Source organism: Arabidopsis thaliana, chromosome 4 (assembly GCF_000001735.4).
Source record: "Arabidopsis thaliana chromosome 4, partial sequence".
NCBI lineage: Eukaryota > Viridiplantae > Streptophyta > Magnoliopsida > Brassicales > Brassicaceae > Arabidopsis > Arabidopsis thaliana.
Window position 1 is genome coordinate 13073442 of NC_003075.7, and position 19960 is coordinate 13093401.

At 38.3% G+C, this 19960-nt stretch overlaps 7 protein-coding genes and 2 non-coding genes across 14 annotated transcripts, besides 2 other annotated features; 4 read left to right on the plus strand and 5 right to left on the minus strand.

Moving 5' to 3' along the window:
- The first annotated feature begins 648 nt into the window (after positions 1-648).
- On the plus strand, positions 649-2991 carry FIB2 (fibrillarin 2). Its single transcript, NM_118695.4, has 7 exons — positions 649-816; positions 1059-1399; positions 1493-1588; positions 1673-1750; positions 1838-2014; positions 2429-2497; positions 2582-2991. Exons 1-7 carry the CDS (start codon positions 798-800, stop codon positions 2762-2764), a joined length of 963 nt encoding a protein of 320 aa, NP_567724.1. The 5' UTR covers positions 649-797; the 3' UTR covers positions 2765-2991.
- On the plus strand, positions 2122-2194 carry U60.2F. The gene has a single exon (NR_142349.1). It is a non-coding gene; the product is annotated as a U60.2F; snoRNA (small nucleolar RNA).
- Positions 2992-3002: 11 nt separating the features above from the next.
- Positions 3003-5815, minus strand: DTX35 (detoxifying efflux carrier 35). Of its 3 annotated transcripts, NM_001203909.1 has the most exons (8): positions 5258-5607; positions 4497-5122; positions 4349-4405; positions 4034-4272; positions 3829-3947; positions 3668-3754; positions 3516-3583; positions 3003-3216 (listed from the first exon to the last, which is right to left on the minus strand). In NM_001203909.1, the coding sequence occupies exons 1-8, from the start codon at positions 5522-5524 to the stop codon at positions 3135-3137; spliced, it is 1545 nt and encodes a 514-aa protein (NP_001190838.1). In that variant the 5' UTR covers positions 5525-5607; the 3' UTR covers positions 3003-3134. The 3 variants fall into 3 exon arrangements, with proteins under 3 accessions (NP_001190838.1, NP_194294.2, NP_001329321.1); NM_118696.5 differs by lacking the exon at positions 3003-3216 and having other exon boundaries at positions 3250-3583; positions 5258-5815; NM_001341758.1 differs by lacking the exon at positions 3003-3216 and having other exon boundaries at positions 3250-3583; positions 3668-3947; positions 5258-5815.
- On the minus strand, positions 3133-3216 carry AT4G25635. Its single transcript has one exon. It is a non-coding gene; the product is annotated as a tRNA-Leu (tRNA).
- Positions 5816-7385: 1570 nt separating the features above from the next.
- On the minus strand, positions 7386-9819 carry ACD1-LIKE. 2 transcript variants are annotated; one of them, NM_118697.4, is made up of 7 exons: positions 9197-9819; positions 8886-9073; positions 8719-8804; positions 8465-8649; positions 8194-8382; positions 7910-8100; positions 7386-7835 (listed from the first exon to the last, which is right to left on the minus strand). In NM_118697.4, exons 1-7 carry the CDS (start codon positions 9710-9712, stop codon positions 7580-7582), a joined length of 1611 nt encoding a protein of 536 aa, NP_567725.1. In that variant the 5' UTR covers positions 9713-9819; the 3' UTR covers positions 7386-7579. The 2 variants fall into 2 exon arrangements, with proteins under 2 accessions (NP_567725.1, NP_849444.1); NM_179113.2 differs by having other exon boundaries at positions 7460-7835; positions 8465-8804; positions 9197-9756.
- Positions 9820-9965: 146 nt separating this feature from the next.
- Positions 9966-12155, plus strand: AT4G25660 (PPPDE putative thiol peptidase family protein). The gene is made up of 4 exons (NM_118698.4): positions 9966-10370; positions 10742-11003; positions 11082-11149; positions 11246-12155. Exons 1-4 carry the CDS (start codon positions 10236-10238, stop codon positions 11546-11548), a joined length of 768 nt encoding a protein of 255 aa, NP_194296.1. The 5' UTR covers positions 9966-10235; the 3' UTR covers positions 11549-12155.
- Positions 11757-13649, minus strand: AT4G25670 (stress response NST1-like protein). Of its 2 annotated transcripts, none has more exons than NM_001203910.1 (2): positions 12925-12945; positions 11757-12789 (listed from the first exon to the last, which is right to left on the minus strand). In NM_001203910.1, the coding sequence occupies exon 2, from the start codon at positions 12554-12556 to the stop codon at positions 11990-11992; it is 567 nt and encodes a 188-aa protein (NP_001190839.1). In that variant the 5' UTR covers positions 12557-12789; positions 12925-12945; the 3' UTR covers positions 11757-11989. The 2 variants fall into 2 exon arrangements, with proteins under 2 accessions (NP_001190839.1, NP_567726.1); NM_118699.4 differs by lacking the exon at positions 12925-12945 and adding an exon at positions 13450-13649 and having other exon boundaries at positions 11777-12789.
- Positions 12628-12786: a sequence feature (AT4G25670.uORF1).
- Positions 13650-14531: 882 nt separating the features above from the next.
- Positions 14532-16720, plus strand: AT4G25680 (PPPDE putative thiol peptidase family protein). Its single transcript, NM_118700.3, has 4 exons — positions 14532-15118; positions 15717-15978; positions 16068-16135; positions 16218-16720. The coding sequence occupies exons 1-4, from the start codon at positions 14984-14986 to the stop codon at positions 16509-16511; spliced, it is 759 nt and encodes a 252-aa protein (NP_194298.1). The 5' UTR covers positions 14532-14983; the 3' UTR covers positions 16512-16720.
- A 47-nt stretch (positions 16721-16767) lies between these two features.
- AT4G25690 (stress response NST1-like protein) lies at positions 16768-18357 on the minus strand. Of its 2 annotated transcripts, NM_202888.2 has the most exons (2): positions 18262-18356; positions 16768-17792 (listed from the first exon to the last, which is right to left on the minus strand). In NM_202888.2, exon 2 carries the CDS (start codon positions 17553-17555, stop codon positions 16980-16982), a length of 576 nt encoding a protein of 191 aa, NP_974617.1. In that variant the 5' UTR covers positions 17556-17792; positions 18262-18356; the 3' UTR covers positions 16768-16979. The 2 variants fall into 2 exon arrangements, with proteins under 2 accessions (NP_974617.1, NP_194299.1); NM_118701.2 differs by having other exon boundaries at positions 16768-18357.
- Positions 17631-17798: a sequence feature (AT4G25690.uORF1).
- Positions 18358-19960: the final 1603 nt, after the last annotated feature.

The following is a 19960-nucleotide window of genomic DNA, read 5'->3' on the forward strand; positions in this document are numbered from 1 at the left end:
TTCCTTTTCATTGTATGTGAACATGTTAACTCACTAATCATTTTGTATTTTCGAGTTAACATGAGTCTCCACTTCGGTAGACTAAAGTAAAGATAGGTTTGAGTATAATAAAGTTTAAAATTTGCTTTAAAATCAATATTTATAAATAAGTTTTTATCATAAGTGATTTTTGTATGTTATATTGGACCTTGTATAAACAGACTACAGAAGAAAATTATTTATGAGAACTTGTAATGTTAGAGTGGACCTCGTATAAACTAATTATGTGGGCTTTTACCATAAACTATTTATGAAAATTATTATGGCCCACACCACTATAACTAAAGCCCACATATTTAGCAGCCCAGTTTCATTGTAAGAGACATGTTCGCTCTGGAACTAGAATTTTCTGGTTTTTGGGTATTTGTTTTCTTATGTGTAGAGAAATGATGGTAACGATTAAATGTTGTGTATTACAATTTACAATGGTAAGACGATTAATATATTTACACACAATTTTGTTGTTGCTGTAACACGTTAGTGTGTGTGATGATAGAATTTCATAAAGCTTTAACTACGAGGGGCAAAATGTTAATTCTAAATAGTTGACAGCAGAAAAAGATATGTATACATAATATAAGGATTAAAACGTAAATAATAATAAATAAGGCGAGTTAAATTAAAACCCTGTTAAAACCCTAGCTTGAAACACATGTATAAAAACACTTGCGAGCGCAGCTTCATCGCCATCGCCATTCTCTCTCTCATCAAAAGCTTTTCTCCTTGATTTTCGCATTCTTTAGAGTCTTAACGCAAAGATGAGACCTCCTCTAACTGGTAAGAACCCTAGCCGCCTCTTCTCTTTTCTTCATTGCTTGCTTATCAGATTAACAATGGCGAGTGACACTCTTAGCTCGTTTAGTCTTTAAAACTTTATGTCTTTAGCTGAACTGATTGTCAACTTTGTTCTTTTTTGCTTAGAACTGTATTGGGTCTGCGTTAGTTCTATCGGATATAGAGTTGATGGTTGGGTTTTATGTTAAACATGGAGTCTCTAATGAATGGTCTTTTGTGTTCAGGAAGTGGTGGTGGGTTCAGTGGTGGAAGAGGGCGTGGTGGATACAGTGGTGGTAGAGGTGACGGTGGATTCAGTGGTGGTCGAGGTGGCGGTGGTAGAGGAGGAGGAAGAGGTTTCAGCGACCGTGGTGGTCGCGGCAGAGGAAGAGGACCACCACGTGGTGGTGCTCGCGGCGGCAGAGGACCAGCTGGCCGTGGAGGCATGAAAGGAGGAAGCAAAGTGATTGTGGAACCTCACAGACACGCAGGAGTGTTCATTGCAAAGGGTAAAGAAGATGCCCTTGTTACCAAGAATTTGGTTCCTGGTGAAGCTGTCTACAACGAGAAGAGAATCTCTGTTCAGGTATTATAGAGGATTGATTAATTGATTGATGGTTTGTATTTGCACTCCTTTTGATGAATTTGTTTTTAATGGTTCTTGTGATTGAATCTGCAGAACGAAGATGGAACCAAGACTGAATACAGAGTTTGGAATCCTTTCCGTTCGAAGTTGGCTGCTGCTATTCTTGGTGGTGTTGATAACATCTGGATTGTAAGCATCAGCTTGTGTGAATCTTATTGTTGTTGTTTGCGAGACTTGGTTCATATATTGATTGTTGTTCCCGTTTCAATGTAGAAACCTGGTGCTAAAGTTCTATACCTTGGTGCTGCTTCTGGAACCACAGTCTCTCATGTGTCTGATCTTGTTGGCCCTGTAAGCAGAACCCGTCCTTTATGTTGTGATTATCAGGTTTTAGACGTGTATTGGAGTTTCTTATATATTGCCTTTGTGATCTGATAGGAGGGGTGTGTGTACGCGGTTGAGTTTTCTCATAGAAGTGGTAGAGATTTGGTGAACATGGCAAAGAAGAGAACCAATGTTATTCCAATCATCGAGGATGCTAGACACCCAGCTAAATACAGAATGCTTGTAGGCATGGTTGATGTTATCTTCTCTGATGTTGCTCAGCCAGATCAGGTTTGCTTCTTTTGTTTAACTCACAATGAATGTCTAAATATTTGCCTCAAAAAGCTTGACCCAATACCATTATATGTGTCCTTTGCTTTAAAATGGTGTTTTGATAATTGCAAATGATGATCTTACTTGGATTCCCCTTCAGATCATTATGGGTGATGCAATCTCCAAGTTTCTGATGTACTGAAAATTCTTGTTTTTGTTTTTGTTAAGCTTAATCTTATTTTACTATGTACTTGTTTTACAATTTCGTTTTTAAGAACAATACTAAATTTAAATGTCTATTATTGCTCGGTTTTGGTTCTCCTGATGTTAAACCTACTTGTTTTCTAAATGCCATTCAGCTTGTGGGTTGCTTCTAGTATACTTTATACTGTTTTGTTTATGAAATTTTCTGTGCCATTTAAAACCGTGCAGGCTAGGATCTTGGCTTTGAATGCATCATACTTCCTCAAGTCAGGAGGACACTTTGTGATCTCAATAAAGGTGGGTAGCAATCGAAACATTTATTTAATCCATGATCTCTCAAGAGAGAAAGATTAGTGAACATGTATTGTCTCATTTTTGCAGGCAAACTGTATCGACTCCACCGTTCCAGCAGAAGCTGTGTTCCAGACTGAAGTGAAGAAGCTTCAACAGGAGCAATTCAAACCAGCTGAGCAAGTGACGCTTGAGCCATTTGAGCGTGACCATGCATGTGTCGTTGGTGGCTACCGTATGCCTAAGAAGCCAAAGGCTGCTACTGCTGCTTAGAAGTTTTCTACTCTACGCTCTTCCCAGTACCTCAGATTTTGCTTTGTCTCGGTCTCTTTAGAATCTGTATGGTTTTAGGGTTTATCTTAAATTTTGAGCTTTGTAATCATTTTGAACCCTGGTTATGTTCACTTGGCTTCCAGCGCTAACTTTTTCGACAAGTTTTTGATATATGGAACAATTATAATAGAATTTTGTCGACTGAGGTTGATTTCTTTAAATAATGACACCTCGTAATGCAAATGTAAAACGCCGCAAGAATTTGCACACAAACAAAACAAAGTTTGAAGACACGTTGCATTTTTAGGACACAAGCCAAGGAAATGTAAATACAAAAAGCTCACGCAGAAACTGTAACAAAAAACTAATGTCAGAAGTGGGGTTTGAACCCACGCCCTCTTACGAAGACCAGAACTTGAGTCTGGCGCCTTAGACCACTCGGCCATCCTGACCTTCTTTATTAAATATCATTGACAACATATATAGCAGGATGAAAAAACTAGAATGGCTTATTCTCAAGCATCTGGAATTTTATTTGGGTTACAAATTTTTTTGATACATTTGGGTTACATGAGGAAAAGTAACTAACATTTGTAATGCAATTTTTCCTTTTGGAAGTAAGTAACAAAACATAACTGATGGAACAGTTTCCTACAATCTAAAACTCTAAATAGAACAATTTGGTGCCCAAACCAATGAAAGACAAACAAAAAGTCACTACTAAGCTTAACAAAAAAAAAACATCAATCACGCAAGTATATCCTTGGATGTCGTCTCACTCCCTCCCCATTTCTTCATACGTTCCATCGTCTCCTCCACCTGTTCATCACAGTTGAGATCGATTCAATTCAAGGAATGAAAAAGTGTATATAACAAACATGGTGTTGTATATCTGGTTCTTACCTCTTTATTCCAGTTTGTCTTATACAGAACAATCAACAGTAACAACGTTTGAAGCGCTGTCCCGGCTATCATTCCAGACCAAAGTCCCTGAAAACATTATACATAAGTTTTAGCTTCAGCATTAACTGACTTAACTCATGCCATTTTCTAAATTCTCTAACCATCACTCCAAAGTTTGCAATGTAACCAAGAAGATATCCAAAGGGAAGGCCAAAAATGTAGTAACAGCCCAAGTTGATATAGGCCACTAAGCCTTGCCAACCGCCTCCAACAGCCACACCTAAAAAGATGAACAAATCAGGACGGTTATAATCTGATGAGATATCCAGTTCGGTTTATATATATATCAGGTTTAGATTTTAGTACCAGAAACAACCGGCTGCACACTGTTGAGAACCATGGTTATACCAAGAAGATAAGCTAGCTTAGACACTGCACGCTGAAGTACTTTACTGCTTGTGAAGATGATAGCAAAATGGTCTCTGGCTATGATGATAGCCACCATAAAGACAAGACCAATGAGGAGAGACTGGAAGACCGTGACATAGACAGAGTACTTAGCTGCTCGTGGACGGCCTAGGCCAAGCTCATTGGATACACGGACACTAATAGTACACAAATATACACATGAGTTTACTAGTTACCTGAATAACAGGAAAAAAGGTCAGATAGTGATGATACCTTATAGCTGCATTTATTCCGATGAATAACATAGCCTCCAAGCCGTTGATATTCATGCTGAAATGTTAAAAACCAAAGAGTGAAAACGTTAAAGAGTCAGATACAAGTTTCTCAAGCTTATTGATGTAAAATGTTGCAGAAAACTAACCATATAGAAAGGGAATCAACAGCGATAACTGCATTGTCAAGACGGCCAGTAAGAACAATGATACTCATCATATACCAGATCTCAAGACAAAGCATAACAGCAGATGCAATGGAGAGTCTAACGAAAGCCCAAATCTCTTTAAAAGCCAACCAAGATAAACCAGTCCAGCCTTCATTACACCAACCAATCACATAAACAATTTGAGCAATTGCAGTTCCCCAGTTTGTAATATTAAACGCCAAAGCAGCACCATTTGTCCCCCAACCAAACTCGATTATAAACAACCAGAGCATAATAACGTGAAGGGAAAGAGCCACAAATCCAATCCAAGCAATAGCAACCACTTTGCTCTGTGCTTGAAGGAACTTAGAGGTTGGGAAATTAAAGGCCAGTGAGAAGAGCTGTGGTATGGTTAGAAGAGTGAACTGTCCAGCTGGAACAGCGATCTCCTCTGCTTGACCGAGTAGTCTCAGAACCGGCGTGGCAAAGATGTAAATAGGAAGGAGGAAGAAACAAGAAACGAACAAGATAATCCAAGATCTCTGCATATAAACTCCTAACATATTGACTTGACCAGCTCCATATGCTTGACCACATAATGTTTCAAGAGCACTTCCCATACCAAGCTGCAAGGATTCAAAACCAAAAACAGAACTTATAATTCCTCTGTATGTTCTCTTGATTCATTTTCACAGTAAATTTCTCGATTCGAAAGTTACAACAGTAAAAAAATGAAGCTAGAGAGTGAAAGAGAGTAATACCAAGAAACCGAAGGAGAAGGTACCGATGACGGAAAGAGAGATAGAGACGGCGGAGAGCTCGACTTCGCCGATGTGACCGACAAAGATATTAGTGACTGAGCTAACTCCGTATTGGCAGATGATGTTGAACCCCACAGGAGCAGCTATCATCCACAACTTGGCCGACTCTGTAGATAAGACTCGTTTCACATCGGTCCAGCTCCTCGCCGGAGCATAATCCTCCTCTACTTCGCCACCGTGTGTAAGCAACGGCGCCGTCGGATCCATCTTCTGAAAATGATTAACCAAACGCCACTCACTTCTCTTCTATATCTCTCTCTCTCTCTCTCTCTGCCTCTCTGAGTCAAGGTTTGTTGCGGACTTAATGGTTGGTTTATATAACAAACCGTTGAATCATGAATCATGCATTTTCTCTTTCTTTAAAATAAAAGAAAAAAATCCTCGTGGAAGCTAATGATAATTAAAATATATACTCGTGGACTCTAATAATTCTTCAATGAAAAATCCTTAAATATTATTTGACGATGACTTTCCACCAATCCATGCACTAGATCCACAAGTATATACATGTCTCAATTTCTGGACAAGAAATCTAATGTGTTGGTTTTGTTTATGTCTTATAAGATTGCAGATTTAATTCGTAACGTAACGCACCCGATTACCTCTAATTATGTAACTAACGAAATATCATTAATGGTTGTGTCTATTTTGCTTGTATTAATTTATGTACGTTTTGTCTTCGGAGTAGATAACGTAGGTGAGGGCTAATCGGTGGTTCATGAGGAACCACGTTGCTATATCAACAATCCATAAGAATGAAAGACTATCCGAAGCATCCAAATAAACTTAAAAGAGAAAGTCTTCCTGATATGACGACGTGGTGTCTTTCTTAGATGCTTTCCCTTTTCAGTCAAAAGATACACGTATTTATTAGGGTACGGTTGTGAAGGTCTGGTAGAGATTTTACCCCCAAAAAATAATGTTTGGTAGAGAGAAAATCACATGAATTTTTTTATTACGTTATGGGATCCAATACTTTTCAGTGACTGATAGAAAGAAAATCACATGAAAATTGTTATTACGTTATGGGATCCAATACTTTTCTAGTGACTGATATTATATCTTACATTTATGACCAATTTTTGTTTACATGTTTTCCCGGTATTAAATTTCATGTGCAATAATACTACTTTTATAATGATATTTTCAGCTTTTTTTTTTTGATGAAAATATATTTTTTATCTAAAAATGTGATATTTTATAATACTGTATAACATAATTATACGAAAAAAGCAAATTGCATTTTGGTCAATGTATTTAGTTTGGTCACTTGGTAATTAATTTAAAAGTCTTAAACAACAGAGAATATATGCAATAGGCTTATTAACCCTCCATTTTGACATCTATCCCTTAATTATTACTACTATATTGAAAAGAGATTCCGGAAAAATAAGAAGCAAACTTTCTCATACTCAAAAACAAAAGTCGAAGGCTCAAACAAAACTCTACATTTTGAACTCAAGTGGTCAAGAAAATCAAACTTCCTAAGATAGCTGGAAGTCATTAAAATGAATATGTAAGTTAGGAAAATTGCTTAATCCAACTATAAGCTCGGATAAAAATGGAAATTAGGTACCAAAATGGAATGCTGTCGTTTCCAAAAATAGGTGATTCCGTATACTGTTTTTTACAAGGCTTCTAGAAGGCAAAAAAGATGCGAATTAGGTTACGTATGCAAATGAAATGAATATAGGTAGAAGAGTCATAGAGAAGATCTTTTTATAATTGCGTTTCTACGGAAACTTCATAGTCCAGTGGTCCAGCATTCTTATTTATGTCTTCATCCTTTTGTATTTATTGACTCTGCTTCATCATTTAAAACCTTTGTCTTTAACCCAAACAGATGATGATGACATTTTCCATTGACTATTATTATTTGTGCATGTCAAAAAAAAAAAAAAAAAGACTTCATGTCGACCAAGCCCAGTCAGTTCACCAGTTACGGCCAGGCCCATTTCGATTTTGTATCATAAGATACACATCGTTGTTAGATGATGATGATACTATTGACAAAAACAAAAACATTATCATAAAACAAATATCTTACCGAGCAGATCATTTAAACCGATAAATTTGTTCGGGAGGATAAAATAGACTCAGAAAATGCTCATGAGGCCATTTCTTCAGTAAATGAATCATCTAGAATGTTAGTAAACGGTATAGATTCAAGAATTAGTTTCTGTATAACTGTTATGTACAACACCATGTGGACTGAATACATCCGATGAGTATATATACGAAGTACAAACACCAATATACATTTCAAACAACAGCATGGTTGTAGTCATGGTAATGGAATGTCTTGTAGATGAAGTGTGATAGCCACTTTGAAGCTGCAAAACTTAAAACAGCCGCCACAAGCACTGCAATTCTAGCCACATTCGACATTGTCGTTTGCTTCAACACCGCCATGACTCCGATCATAGCAACGGATGCGATTTGTAAGATCACCTCTAGCGCATTGAGATATTTGTGAGCTTTCTTGCAGCTGCTGCAGTTCTCAACATGCGACCAATACCTGGAACACGCAACTTTTATCATTAGGATGTTTAGCACTACTTTTCATTAAACCTCACAAGCGAGATAAATAACCTGTCGAAGAGCTGTTCTCGGGGAGGCGTAGGAGGAAGAAGAAATGGATCAAACTTTCCTCTCCAATCGACTCGAGCCTCGCTGTACTTGTTAAACCATCTCCTGAATGTAACCACATTAGCGTCTGATTTTGTTGGGATAAAGCAAGCTTTTTGCCAGTTTTCAGGGCCTCTCTCCAGTATCTTCCGCTCCTACACACATTCCATTACAAGATACAAATCAGTCTGGTACATTGATCAGCCTCTACTCAGAACAATGTGTGTACTAGATAGATTTGGAATTACCTCTACATGAAGGAGGTGCAAATCTGAGTCTAGAATCGTATTTTGACCAATGTGAAACACCCATCTAGGGACAATCTTATCAATAAATACACCAAAATTCCTCGGGAACGTCCATATCAGCCTACTACGACCTGGACTGACCGGAATACATATAAAGATCAAAGACAATCTCCGCTTTGACAATGCCGCCTGTATACAGAACCATACTGTTAGGTAACTAAAACATGTGACTCTAAACAAGAAAATCTTGATACAAGTTAAAATCTATGACCTTGTCAGAAGCAGCTGGTGCGGGATACTCATGTTCCTGCTCTGGTAGAGGGTCTGTGGAAGAGCGATACACACATGGTGCAATAAAATTAGAATAACCCCATTCTTGTTTTGAAAAGAACCCTTTGTTGTCTAGTTTTTTAACGTTGATTTCGAGTGGTTTCCCCCCTTCTCTGTCAATCTTCTCTGCAAGAAGAATCTGAAGGTTGGTAAAAGGATTAAAACAACTATTTGAAATACAAATTATGTATTTGCCTTTTGGTTTAGGAAACCGCATCAGTCCATAATGTGCATAAGGAACATGAGCCGGGTCCATGAGGTTTTCCACCAAGACATCGTACCTGAAAGATTTCAGATTTACACAAAAACATCAACGGAGAATTACCACACATAGTTGAAATGATGTAAAAGCCAATAGATACCCGTAAGGAATATCACGATTCCCCATCAACTTAGTGAATGATGGGTCTTCTAACTCTGGAATGTAAGGAGGCTTGTTGGTTTCAATAATGTTTTTGTACTTTGGATCACTGTTTGGCCAAAACCAAATGATCTCATGCTGCACAGTACTCGGGTAAACAGCTACACAAGCTTGCTTGAAAGTGTGGACCTGATTTGCATTACCAAAATAATCATTGATACAACCAAAGACTTTGACTTTATGTTCCATATAAACCATATGCTAAACCAATCTAAAACAAACAAATCATCATCAATAGCTATAAAAATTTACCGGAGGACCATCAGGAGGAGCTTGAGGAATGAGTTTACAGTCACCGGAACCATTAAAGCACCATCCATGATAAACACATTGCAACCTCCCCCATTGATCAATCCTTCCATCAGACAAAGGAGCAAGACGATGAGGACACGTGTCATCCATCACTTTCCATTGCTTCTCGTTCCTATCCCACCAAACAACCAAATCAATCCCCATAACTTTCTTCCCATGAGGAACCTTCTTGTCAAGATCGCAAATTGGCATCACTGGGTACCAATTAGCGTACCAATCGAACTTATCCGACCCGGGTTCGAATAGGGCTTCAGGTTCCGGTGGAGAATTCGTTGACGTAGCGGCTGATGATGATGGTGGTGATGATACTGCGGTTGTGAATCGACTTGATTTGCGGGTGATAAGGGAATTAGGAGAAATGGGTAGGCTTGGATTGGAGAAGGAACATCTGAAACGAGGTTTCGTATTGAGAATTCGGAGCGATGGAAGAGCGCATGCAGCAAGAGCAGCTTCCATGGCGTTGTGTGGTGGTAACAACCGGAGAGACGAAGCAAATGAAAGTCTTCTTTACCAATCTCTTTTGACAAATTTATAATCCAACGGTTCAAATTAAAATATCTCAGGATGTATTTAAACCAATTGATAATCATTTTTCTGGTTTAATGAAAACTAAACCGGTTAATTGAAAGAGAAAGTGTCGGTTGAGTGTGAAACCGGCGTCGGCAAAGTGAGGGTATAAGGGTCCTTTCCAGACACCACAGCATCAGTTTCTTCAATCTCCCACGTCTGAGATTGAAAAGTTTGGGAGAAGATAAACAAACTCAAAATACCTCAGCTTTAGATCAAAATCTAAAAACAAGAGTTTCGTGCAGTGGTTTCTTAGAGATCTAGTAGATTAGAGAATTTGGATTTGTTGAAGAAAAGTGGATTTGGTACGATTCTATAGGTTTCCTTCTTCTCTGAAGCTACTATAGAGAGAATCTGCGAGCTCAATTTCGTAGTAAATTAGGGTTCGTGTTTCTTGGTAAAGATAGAATCAATGGCGGAGGTTGTTCTGCACATATACGATGTGACGAACAGTGGATCAGAGAAGACTAACAACACCATAGTTCAGATCAATAGGTTCTTCAAAGACGGGATCGGTCTTGGCGGTATATTCCACAGCGCTATTCAGGTACTACTACTCCACTGCCTCGATCTTCTTCGTCTTTAGTCTATCAATCTACATCTGCACATGTATCGATGATGTCTCTCTTTTGAGTTGTTGTTTGTGTGTCTGTATGTGGAAATGAAGAATTTGAAGGAATGATATTTTTGGTTTTATCTGTGAGGCTCTAATCTAATGGCATATGGTCGTAAAGGTCTCTGTAAGATCTTGAGCTTAAGCTCCCTTTTCGTCTGTACTGAGGATCTCAATACTCGGTTCTTCAAGTAATTTTAGAAACGTGTTATGGGATTATGGGTGCGATGAACTTTAGGTTTACATGTTGCTATTGATTCGCAGGGAAGAGTGATTGAATAGAATCTTGTATGAACTTTGTGCAGGTATATGGAAACGATGAATGGTCTTATGGGTATTGTGAACAAGGAACTGGTGTGTTCAGCTGTCCTAGTGGCAAGAATCCAATGTACACATATCGTGAGAAAATTGTTCTTGGGAAGACAGATTGTACAATCTTCATGGTAAATCAGATCTTGCGTGAGCTCAGCAGGGAATGGCCAGGACACACTTATGATTTGCTGTCCAAAAATTGCAATCACTTCTGCGATGTATTATGTGACCGCCTTGGTGTGCCAAAGATCCCAGGTAAAACCATTATTGTGGGAATCAGGGTTTGTGTGTGTGTTTATGTTATGTGACGGCTTGGGTTCTGTCTCTTAACAGGTTGGGTGAATCGTTTTGCTCATGCTGGCGACACAGCCTTGGAAGTAGCAGGAAACACAGCAATGCGGGTGGGTTCTCTCTCATTTTGCTCTGCCCACGCTGTTTCTTTTTTTACACCTGAATGCATGTGGATGTTAAGTCCTTGTGAACTGTGACTTTTGCAGGTAAAGCAAGCCAAAACTGAACTTGTTTCAGCCAGTAAAGTGGCTTATCGCTTCCTTTCGAATGTTACCTCAAACATAACCAATGGTTCAAATGGCTCCAGTGGCTCTCCACAGCGGCCAGGAACTCTCAACAATTCAGACAATGGGAGCTTTAGATTGCAAGGTAGTTGGTTGAAAGGTATACTTAACACTGCCAAACCCTCCACAAGTACAGAGATAGGGAACAAAGAGGAAGATACAAATCATACAATCACCAATCAGAAAAAGCAGAACCGTGACTCTGATGTTCTACTATTTCAGTAGCAACTGTACTGATCCACCCCAATGTATTCACTTACTGTATATCCACCTATCCAAAATTTATTCGTTTGTATCCATTACTTTGTATCACGATTCGAACACACCTCTCTTTTTTTTTCCCCTTTTCACAGCAGAACGTGTGATTTTGTTAAGAAGATATTTTCAACACGTTACTGGCAAAGACCAAGCAAGTCTTAGCATATGCATTGCACACCTATTAGAGGGTTTGTTAAAAGAATGTGATATAAGATAAGCAACAATGCAGTATGAAGAGACTTCAACATGTATAATAGATACAACTCAAAATGCGTCTTTAATATTACAGCGAACGAAAACAGAGTATAAGGTCTAACGTCAAGAGAAAAAAACAGAGCATTGACACCAAAGCAAGCAGAAGGCAAATGTTTATTTTAAAAACCGAATGAGGACGAGTCGTGGCATCTGTCATCCCCGGAACATCCCATTGAACACAAAGGCGTTCCCATCAGCATTTTCAGATATCTGTAGCGCCGAGACAGCCTGAGCAGCAATCAAATCAGCTGATATTCCCATGTTGTTATCCCAAGCACCCCTCCTCGTGAATGGCGACCAGTTACTATCTCCTAGTCCATAGCCATTTGACACAAACCCAATCCCTTGAACCGCATAGCTAGCACAGCTTTGGCGAGGAACGTAGTTAGTTCTTTCATCTCTAAACAGATCCATTGTGAAACCCTTTTCTTCACCAAACTTGACTCGAGATGAATCATCAGAATCTTCGCCCAGTAGGACGTGCAGAGCAACAGCTTCTGCAATTGCAGCTCCTTCTTCATCTAACCTTTGTTGTTCTTCCAATCTCTTCTGCTTCTTCTTTTCAAGCTCAGCCCGGATGGCTGCAGAAGTAGCAAGAGCTTTCTCCAAACGTCTCTTTTTCTTCTCAGCTTGTTTGATACGATCAAATTCATCTTTACCATGCTTCTTCTTCGCTTTCCTAACGACTGGCTGAACTTGCTTGCACACCGTGTGATCCATTATTGCTTGACTATAAATTTCTAACTAAAAAACTGCACTAAACTCGATGATGTTGTAGAGGAACTCAAGAACTACACCCACTCTGGTATATAGGAATACCTCATGGTGCGGACAATACAATCCCAGAAAGAAACAACAGGAGACAACTGAAGAGAGAGGTTATAAGAATTCGCAGACTTATTCTTCGAAATCATTCGTCCAACATTCCCGCACCCCTTAGACTCGCCCATTTTCTGCATTGACAATTACTTGATTAGTTTCAAGTTGCAGAGGAGTAGTAACACAGAAATCCATAACATCAAAATCTGAAAGCCAAAACAATAGCATTCAAACTTGTAAAAGCTAACAGTTGTAGATAGACCACCAACCAAGCAGACACAATTGTTCTAATGACCTCGAAAGACACCAAAAGTCCTAAAGAAGTCAAACAAAATCAGCCACCAATTAGATTGAAGATAGTCAACAACAGCCAAAGAGTAAAACCTAATGATTACTCAAACCCTAATTTCCCAGAGTAGGAGCAAAGTTGAAGAATACAAAGGGTATCCATCCATCCACAGAAAGAGTTAATTCCACGGCAAATTTCAGGATCTCTCTTAATCCTCAGCTAATAACTCAATTAAGACTAATGGATACAAATTACACAAATACAGACACCAGATCTGCCGCAGAAACTAATTTTCAGATCAAAATTAACCTCAATTCAACAAGAACAATAAGAGAAACAATCGGATTTAATCCATTATGTAGGTCTAAGATCCATGAATAAGCATAAGATCCGAGGAAGCTAATCAAAAAGACTTTTAACGAAATAAGTCAATTATATTGAAAAGATAAAGGGAAATTGAAGATAAACGGAGAAACAAAGATGATGATGAAATTTAGATCCAAACCTCGGCAATATGGCATAGAAGCAGCTGCCTTCAAAGAACTCCTTTAAATTAATCGGATAATACAGAGAGATAAACAAAAACGCAGAAGTAAAGTTGCTGTTTTGATGCAGAGAGAAAGAGAGAGGAATTTCGAGAGATAAAAAAGAAGAGCAGACGAAGAAGACGAGAGAGAGAGGATAATAGAAGGAATTATAACTAGTACAGAGAAAGAAACGCAGCGCGACTTCTAATGAAATGGGGACACGTGTCGAATGATGTCTGACTTTTTTTTCAAGTGTAAGTTTTCAATTGGGACTTTGGAGACTTGGCCGGTGCGACTTCGTCTACTCCCAGTATTTTGTGGGTCCTAATGAGGGCTATTAGCAGCCGTTAGATCCCCCGATAACTGTTTTGAGATGTTTCCGGTTCCAACTTTTTTTTTTGTCGACTTCCGGTTCCAACTTTGCAATATTTATCATGTAAGAAAGAAAATTTGAGCCTTTCACGAATATGTACAAGTGTCATGTTACCTTACATTACAATAAAATATAAGAGCTTAATTTGCATTCAAAGTTTATCAACTTGACTAAGCTTTGTTTGTGCTTTGAGCATCCCATTCAAGATTCATCCACCAAAATGAGACTTTGAATACACTTTTGATATAACAAAAAACTTGGTCGAATTTCTTTGGTCCTAATTTATTTCCTGAATCCCATCTGTTGTACTGGGCCTAGGCCCAATTGGCCCAATATGTATGTACCATAAAAAAGAAGTCATTAAGTTTTTATGATTGACTTTTTTACATAGAAGCAAAATTATAAATTTGGTGTATGAATGGATGGACTAATTCGAGACGAATCAGATGGCTAACGAAAACCAGACTTGTGTCCGTTTTGCATTTTCGAAAATTATCGGAAGAATCGGTCAATTGATTACCCTCTTTTTTTTTTGTTTACCCCATTTTTTAATAGTCATGAATCATCTTCCTTGGTTGTGTCAGATTACTTAAGTCATTATTTTGTTATAGAGATGCTTTACTAGTATTTTTGATTTGTTTTGGTAAGGACACTTGTCTAGCTAAAGAAATGTTAGTTAAATGAAAGAAAAAAGGTTCAGTAGTTGACCCGTTTAATCAACTGCGAACAACGTTCATACTAATATAATTTGTTACCATAAATTCATAATCTAAACGCGTGCTTAAGTTGTAAACAAAAGGAATTAACAAGGGACACGTAAAGTAGCAATTCCGCAGGAAAAGCGAGGGTAAAATTGTCATTTCAGTGGATCCCCACCACCACCACCACCGCCGCACCAGTTTCTTCTTCATCTCCTACGTCTGAAATTGAGAAATCGGAAGAAGAAAGATAAGTCTAATCTTGTGCCTTTAGATTTCTTTTCGGGGAGATCTAGTAGTTGTTGGATTCGTTAAACGGAGAAGTGGATTTGGTACGAGTCTTTAGGTTTCCTTCTTCACCAAAAGCTCTATATAGAGAGAATCTGCGAGCTCTTTTTGGTAGGAAATTAGGGTTCGTGTTGCTTGGTAAATATAGAATCAATGACGGAGGTTGTTCTGCATATATACGATGTGACGAACAGTGGATCGGAGAAGACTAACAACACCATTGTTCAGATCAATAGGTTCTTCAAAGACGGGATCGGTCTTGGCGGTATATTCCACAGCGCTATTCAGGTACTACTCTTCGTCTATATTCTATGAATCTACATTTATGTACAATTATCGATGATGTCTAAGCTTGGTTTTGGTCTACTTTATGTAGATTTGGTTTTTGTTTCTGTGTATGTATGTGGAAATTAAGAAGTTGACGGCATGATACTTTTCTTTTGATATGTGAGGCTTTAGTTTAATGGTTTATGGTCCTAAAGGTCTGGAGCTGAAGTCTCTCTTTTGCTCAGGATCTTGTGTTTCCTAGTACTTTTGGTAACTTTCCATATGATAATGATTGCGATATATTGACCAAGTGCTCTCTGGAGACTTGTTAAATCCAATGATGGCTTACGTTTACTTCTGTGATCTTTGACCTGGGCAAATATAATTGCATATACCACTTTCCCATTTGAGTCGTGACAATTTGGTGTATTCCAACAAAACTACCAGAATTTAGGTTTTCAAGTTAGTGCTAATCATTCTATGTTCTTAGGTCTGTATATCTATGCAATATCATTTGATTATTCTTGTTCATGGTTTTGTTATTTTTTTGTGTCTTGTAGATGACTATTGATTCGCAGGGAAGAGTGATTGAATAGAATATTTTATGACCTTTGTGCAGGTATATGGAAACGATGAATGGTCTTACGGGTATTGTGAACTAGGAACTGGTGTATTCAGCTGCCCGAGTGGAAAGAATCCAATGTACACATACCGTGAGAAAATCGTCCTTGGCAAAACAGATTGCACAATCTTCATGGTGAATCAGATGTTGCGTGAACTCAGCAGGGAATGGCCTGGACACACTTATGATTTGTTGTCAAAAAATTGCAATCACTTCTGCGATGTACTCTGTGACCGGCTTGGTGTGCCAAAGATCCCAGGTAAAGCCATTTTTTGGGAATCTGGTGTGTGTGTGTGTGTGTTTTGTCTTCAAGGCTTATGTGACGGCTTGGGTTCTGTCTCTTAACAGGTTGGGTTAATCGCTTTGCTAATGCTGGGGACACAGCCTTGGAAGTGGCAGGAAACACAGCAATGCGGGTGGGTTCCCTTTTGTTTAGCTTCTCTACAACGTAAATGCAACATTATGGGTGTTCAAAACTTGTAAATTGGGATTTTGCAGATGAAGCAAGCCAAAACTGAACTTGTGTCAGCTAGTAAAGTGGCTTATCGCTTCCTCTCGAATGTTACTTCGAACGTAACCAATGGCTCCAATGGCTCTCCACAACGACCGGGAACTCTCAACAATTCAGACAGCGGGAACTTGAGATTGCAAGGTAGTTGGCTCAAAGGCTTACTTAACACAGCCAAACCCTCCACTAGTACAGAGATAGGGAACAAAGATGAAGATGCAAATCATGCAGTCACCAATCAGAAGAAACAAAGCCGTGACTCTGATGTTCTACTGTTTCAGTAGCAACCGTACCGATCCACCACAATGCATTCGGTTAGCTGTATATCCACCGGTCTAAGAGTCACGCACTATTCTCCTCGTCTGTACCCATTACTCTGTATCAACGTTGGAACCTGTCATTTTTTCTTGAGTTTTTAGCTCACGTGTGCTTTTGTTAAGATCATTCTCGCTTGTTACTGTCAAATCTTAACATCAAAAGGTTTATTAGTCTCAATACACTAGAAATTGTGACTGAATTTGGATAATCACGTGATTCAAGAGGTACTCTGTAATCTGTATAAAACTTAGAACGTATTTGTGAATGTTACAAAGAGAATTCAGAAAACATCTTTTCAGCTAGTCTAACATCAAAAGATAAACAACGAGGAGGAATTTTCACACCAAAAGGGGTTCTAGAATAAAGAAAAAAACTGCAACTCTACTCATAGCAAACACTTGTTTCTGCAGCCAAGTTTGGCACGATGGCTTTTGTCATCCCCCGAACATCGTCTCGAAGACATAAGCGTTCCTATCAGCGTCCTCAGATATCTGTAGTGACGAAACAGCCTGAGCAGCAATCAAATCTGCAGATATTACCATGTTGTTATCCCAGACATCCTTCATGAATGGCTTATATGACACTGACCAGTTACTATCTCCTAGTCCATAACCATTTGACACAAACCCAATCCCTTGAACCGCATAGCTAGCACAACTTTGGCGAGGAACATAGTTGGTTCTTTCATCTCTAAACAGATCCATTCCGAAACCCGTTTCTTCGCCAAACTTGACTCGAGATGAATCATCAGAATCTTCGCCCAGTAGGACGTGCAGAGCGACAGCTTCTGCAATTGCAGCTCCTTCTTCATCTAACCTTTGTTGTTCTTCCAATCTCTTCTGCTTCTTCTTTTCAAGCTCAGCCCGAATGGCTGCAGAAGTAGCAAGAGCTTTCTCCAAACGTCTCTTTTTCTTCTCAGCTTGTTTGATACGATCAAATTCATCTTTACCATGCTTCTTCACTTTCCTAGTAACTGGCTGAACAACTTGCTTGCACAACGTGTGATCCATTATTGCTTGCTATAACTCTTTGATTCCAACTAAAGTAAAATGCACTAAACTCGTTGTCTAAGAGGATTTCAAAGACTACAACCACTCAGGTATATAGGAATACCTCATGGTCCGAACATTACAATCCCAAACAGAGTCAACAAGAGACAACTCAAGGGAGAGGTTATAAGAATTAGCAGACTTATGATTTGGAATCATTAGTCCTCCTTTCCCACACCCCGTAGACTCTCCCATTTTCTGCATTGACGATTACTTGATTAGCTTATAGTAGTTGCAAAGGAGAAACAGATAAGCCTTGTGCATAACATCAATCTTAAAGCAACAGTCAAAACAATAGCATTCAAACTTGTAGAAGCTAACAATTGTAGTTGCAAAACATTCCACTTTATTCAAGGAACATAAAAAGACACCAAGTCCAAAGAAAGTGGTCAAACATAAATCAACTAACGATTTCAACAGTCAACAATAACACAAGATAGAAGATACAACAAACAAGCTAATGCCTGATCATTTCAATGGATGCAAACTAGAAGCAATCAATCGAGAGTGACCAGATCTGCCTCAGAAACCCATAATTAAGCATTAAATCTGATGAACAAATGAAACTGCTCGAAAAACTTTTCTCGAAAGAAGTCAATTCAATTAGAAAAAATCTATGGAAATTGAAGATAAACGGATCAACAAGATGATGAAATTGGATCCAAACCTCTAGAAAATGGCATAGAAGCAGCTGACTCAAAGAACTACTCTAAAATTTAATCGGATAATACAAAGAGAGAAAGAGAAACGTAGCTTTCTGGATCCAGAAGACTCTATAGAGACAGAACATGACATACAGTAGTTCAAGAAACGTAGGCTGACTTGTTGTTTGTATCCAATCAAAACAAGCCACGTGGTAAATGACTTAGAAGCAAATTTTACTTGCAGTTTCCTTCTTTGGGACGTCTATCTACTACACTTGGACCGGTGCAACCATATCTTGTCCATTAGCTTAATTCAGCTATCTAAAATTATTATCTCAATTTTTTCACTATTCAAATATACAAGATCATGTATTTCACGTGATTCGGATGGTTTTAAATTTGTAATTTTTTTTGAGCATTTGTTAATATTTTGAAGTAACTTTTTTAAAGAAAAAATCAAACTAATAATTTAGATTTTAGACCCTCGTCGTCTTATATCCTACCCCTTTATGTATCTGTTAAAATAATTAATTTTTCCAAACAAATAATAATATAACGGGTATGGTCATGGAACGGAAAAAATTGGGACGGAAATGTGTATGACCCGAAATAGATATGCATAGTTGTGCCTTTCATAACAAAGCTATTAACCGTCTTCAGAATCCATGTAGCTTTTCTTCGAACGATTGATCGAGACTTCGGTCCCAACTTTGAAAACAACTTAATGCATAAGCGTTTTCAAGAATGCTCTCTTAATTTTTAAAAAATTCAGTGGACTTAAGCTTTTAAGTGTAGCTAAGACACGTAGCAAATTGGGGAACCTTAAGCTCTTTGTCATTAGAAAATGGAAATTGCAAAACGCGTGGGGTTTACTTATTTTTCGTATTGGAACCGAATAATCGTGATCTTGGTTAGGTTAAAAATAACAACTCATTTTGGTTGGTGGAGTAGCCACAAGAGATACCATTCGTCCACGAATCAATCTTGACTTTACAAAAACTGTATAATAAGGGAATGTGTAATAATGGATTGATTAGTGCATGTGTTAACGGTTATTATTATTGGAGCTTATTCGTCAAAAAGCGTACCCAACTTCCTATTTATGTCAATAGAAAGCTATGCATGATCGATCATTCGATCTTTCTATTGCAGTTTTGTGTCCTTATCAAATTATGCCTCCACGCCACCTCATCCTTTCTCCCACTTTTCACCATTTCAATATTGCAAGTTTTTAAAACCTGTATTTAGTATTTATTTAGTGGACAGATGACTAATGTGAGAGTCGTGAGACCATAACATATCTTTCGGTGACCAAACACGTTTGATTAATTCTCAATTCATTTTAAGATTGAAAACATATAGTTATATACAATAAGCAGATAATTCTTTTCCTTATCTCTTGGGATTTAATTGGATAGTGTTGTGGGAGTGCACATAATAACTTCCACTTAATTAGAATTGGTGAGCATGAGGAAATATTGTGATGTATCCACTTTAGTGAGATATATTGGACAAGCACGTAACACGTAACACGTTTCAAAAACTTTACGTTTTAAAGTCAAATCCCTTTTATGATCCCACCCGCCAAATAATTAACTTTTTATACAGAACTCGACCTGTCCATAGTGTGTAATGCCTTAAACTATATAATCCTCTCTATTATTTGGAAGTAAGTTTTGTAGAAAGTGTTTATGTAGGTGTCGCAACCATGTCTATTCTCAA

Bases quoted from the DNA above. Each gene is read 5' to 3' on its own strand.
- FIB2 (NM_118695.4), top strand. The intron at 1,400-1,492 runs GTATTATAGAGG...TTGAATCTGCAG, and splicing joins AGAAGAGAATCTCTGTTCAG to AACGAAGATGGAACCAAGAC. The intron at 1,589-1,672 runs GTAAGCATCAGC...GTTTCAATGTAG, and splicing joins GTGTTGATAACATCTGGATT to AAACCTGGTGCTAAAGTTCT.
- DTX35 (NM_001203909.1), bottom strand. From the start codon at position 5,524: ATGGATCCGACGGCGCCGTTGCTTACACACGGTGGCGAAGTAGAGGAG. The intron at 5,123-5,257 runs GTATTACTCTCT...GAATCCTTGCAG, and splicing joins CCTTCTCCTTCGGTTTCTTG to CTTGGTATGGGAAGTGCTCT. The intron at 3,217-3,515 runs GTGATTGATGTT...TTAATAAAGAAG, and splicing joins ACATCCAAGGATATACTTGC to GTCAGGATGGCCGAGTGGTC.
- ACD1-LIKE (NM_179113.2), bottom strand. From the start codon at position 9,712: ATGGAAGCTGCTCTTGCTGCATGCGCTCTTCCATCGCTCCGAATTCTC. The intron at 8,805-8,885 runs GTATCTATTGGC...GAAATCTTTCAG, and splicing joins AATCGTGATATTCCTTACGG to GTACGATGTCTTGGTGGAAA. The intron at 8,101-8,193 runs GTAATTCCAAAT...GAATGTGTGTAG, and splicing joins TGCACCTCCTTCATGTAGAG to GAGCGGAAGATACTGGAGAG.
- AT4G25660 (NM_118698.4), top strand. From the start codon at position 10,236: ATGGCGGAGGTTGTTCTGCACATATACGATGTGACGAACAGTGGATCA. The intron at 11,004-11,081 runs GTAAAACCATTA...GTCTCTTAACAG, and splicing joins TGGTGTGCCAAAGATCCCAG to GTTGGGTGAATCGTTTTGCT. The intron at 11,150-11,245 runs GTGGGTTCTCTC...TGACTTTTGCAG, and splicing joins CAGGAAACACAGCAATGCGG to GTAAAGCAAGCCAAAACTGA.
- AT4G25670 (NM_001203910.1), bottom strand. From the start codon at position 12,556: ATGGATCACACGGTGTGCAAGCAAGTTCAGCCAGTCGTTAGGAAAGCG.
- AT4G25680 (NM_118700.3), top strand. From the start codon at position 14,984: ATGACGGAGGTTGTTCTGCATATATACGATGTGACGAACAGTGGATCG. The intron at 15,119-15,716 runs GTACTACTCTTC...ACCTTTGTGCAG, and splicing joins TATTCCACAGCGCTATTCAG to GTATATGGAAACGATGAATG. The intron at 16,136-16,217 runs GTGGGTTCCCTT...GGGATTTTGCAG, and splicing joins CAGGAAACACAGCAATGCGG to ATGAAGCAAGCCAAAACTGA.
- AT4G25690 (NM_118701.2), bottom strand. From the start codon at position 17,555: ATGGATCACACGTTGTGCAAGCAAGTTGTTCAGCCAGTTACTAGGAAA.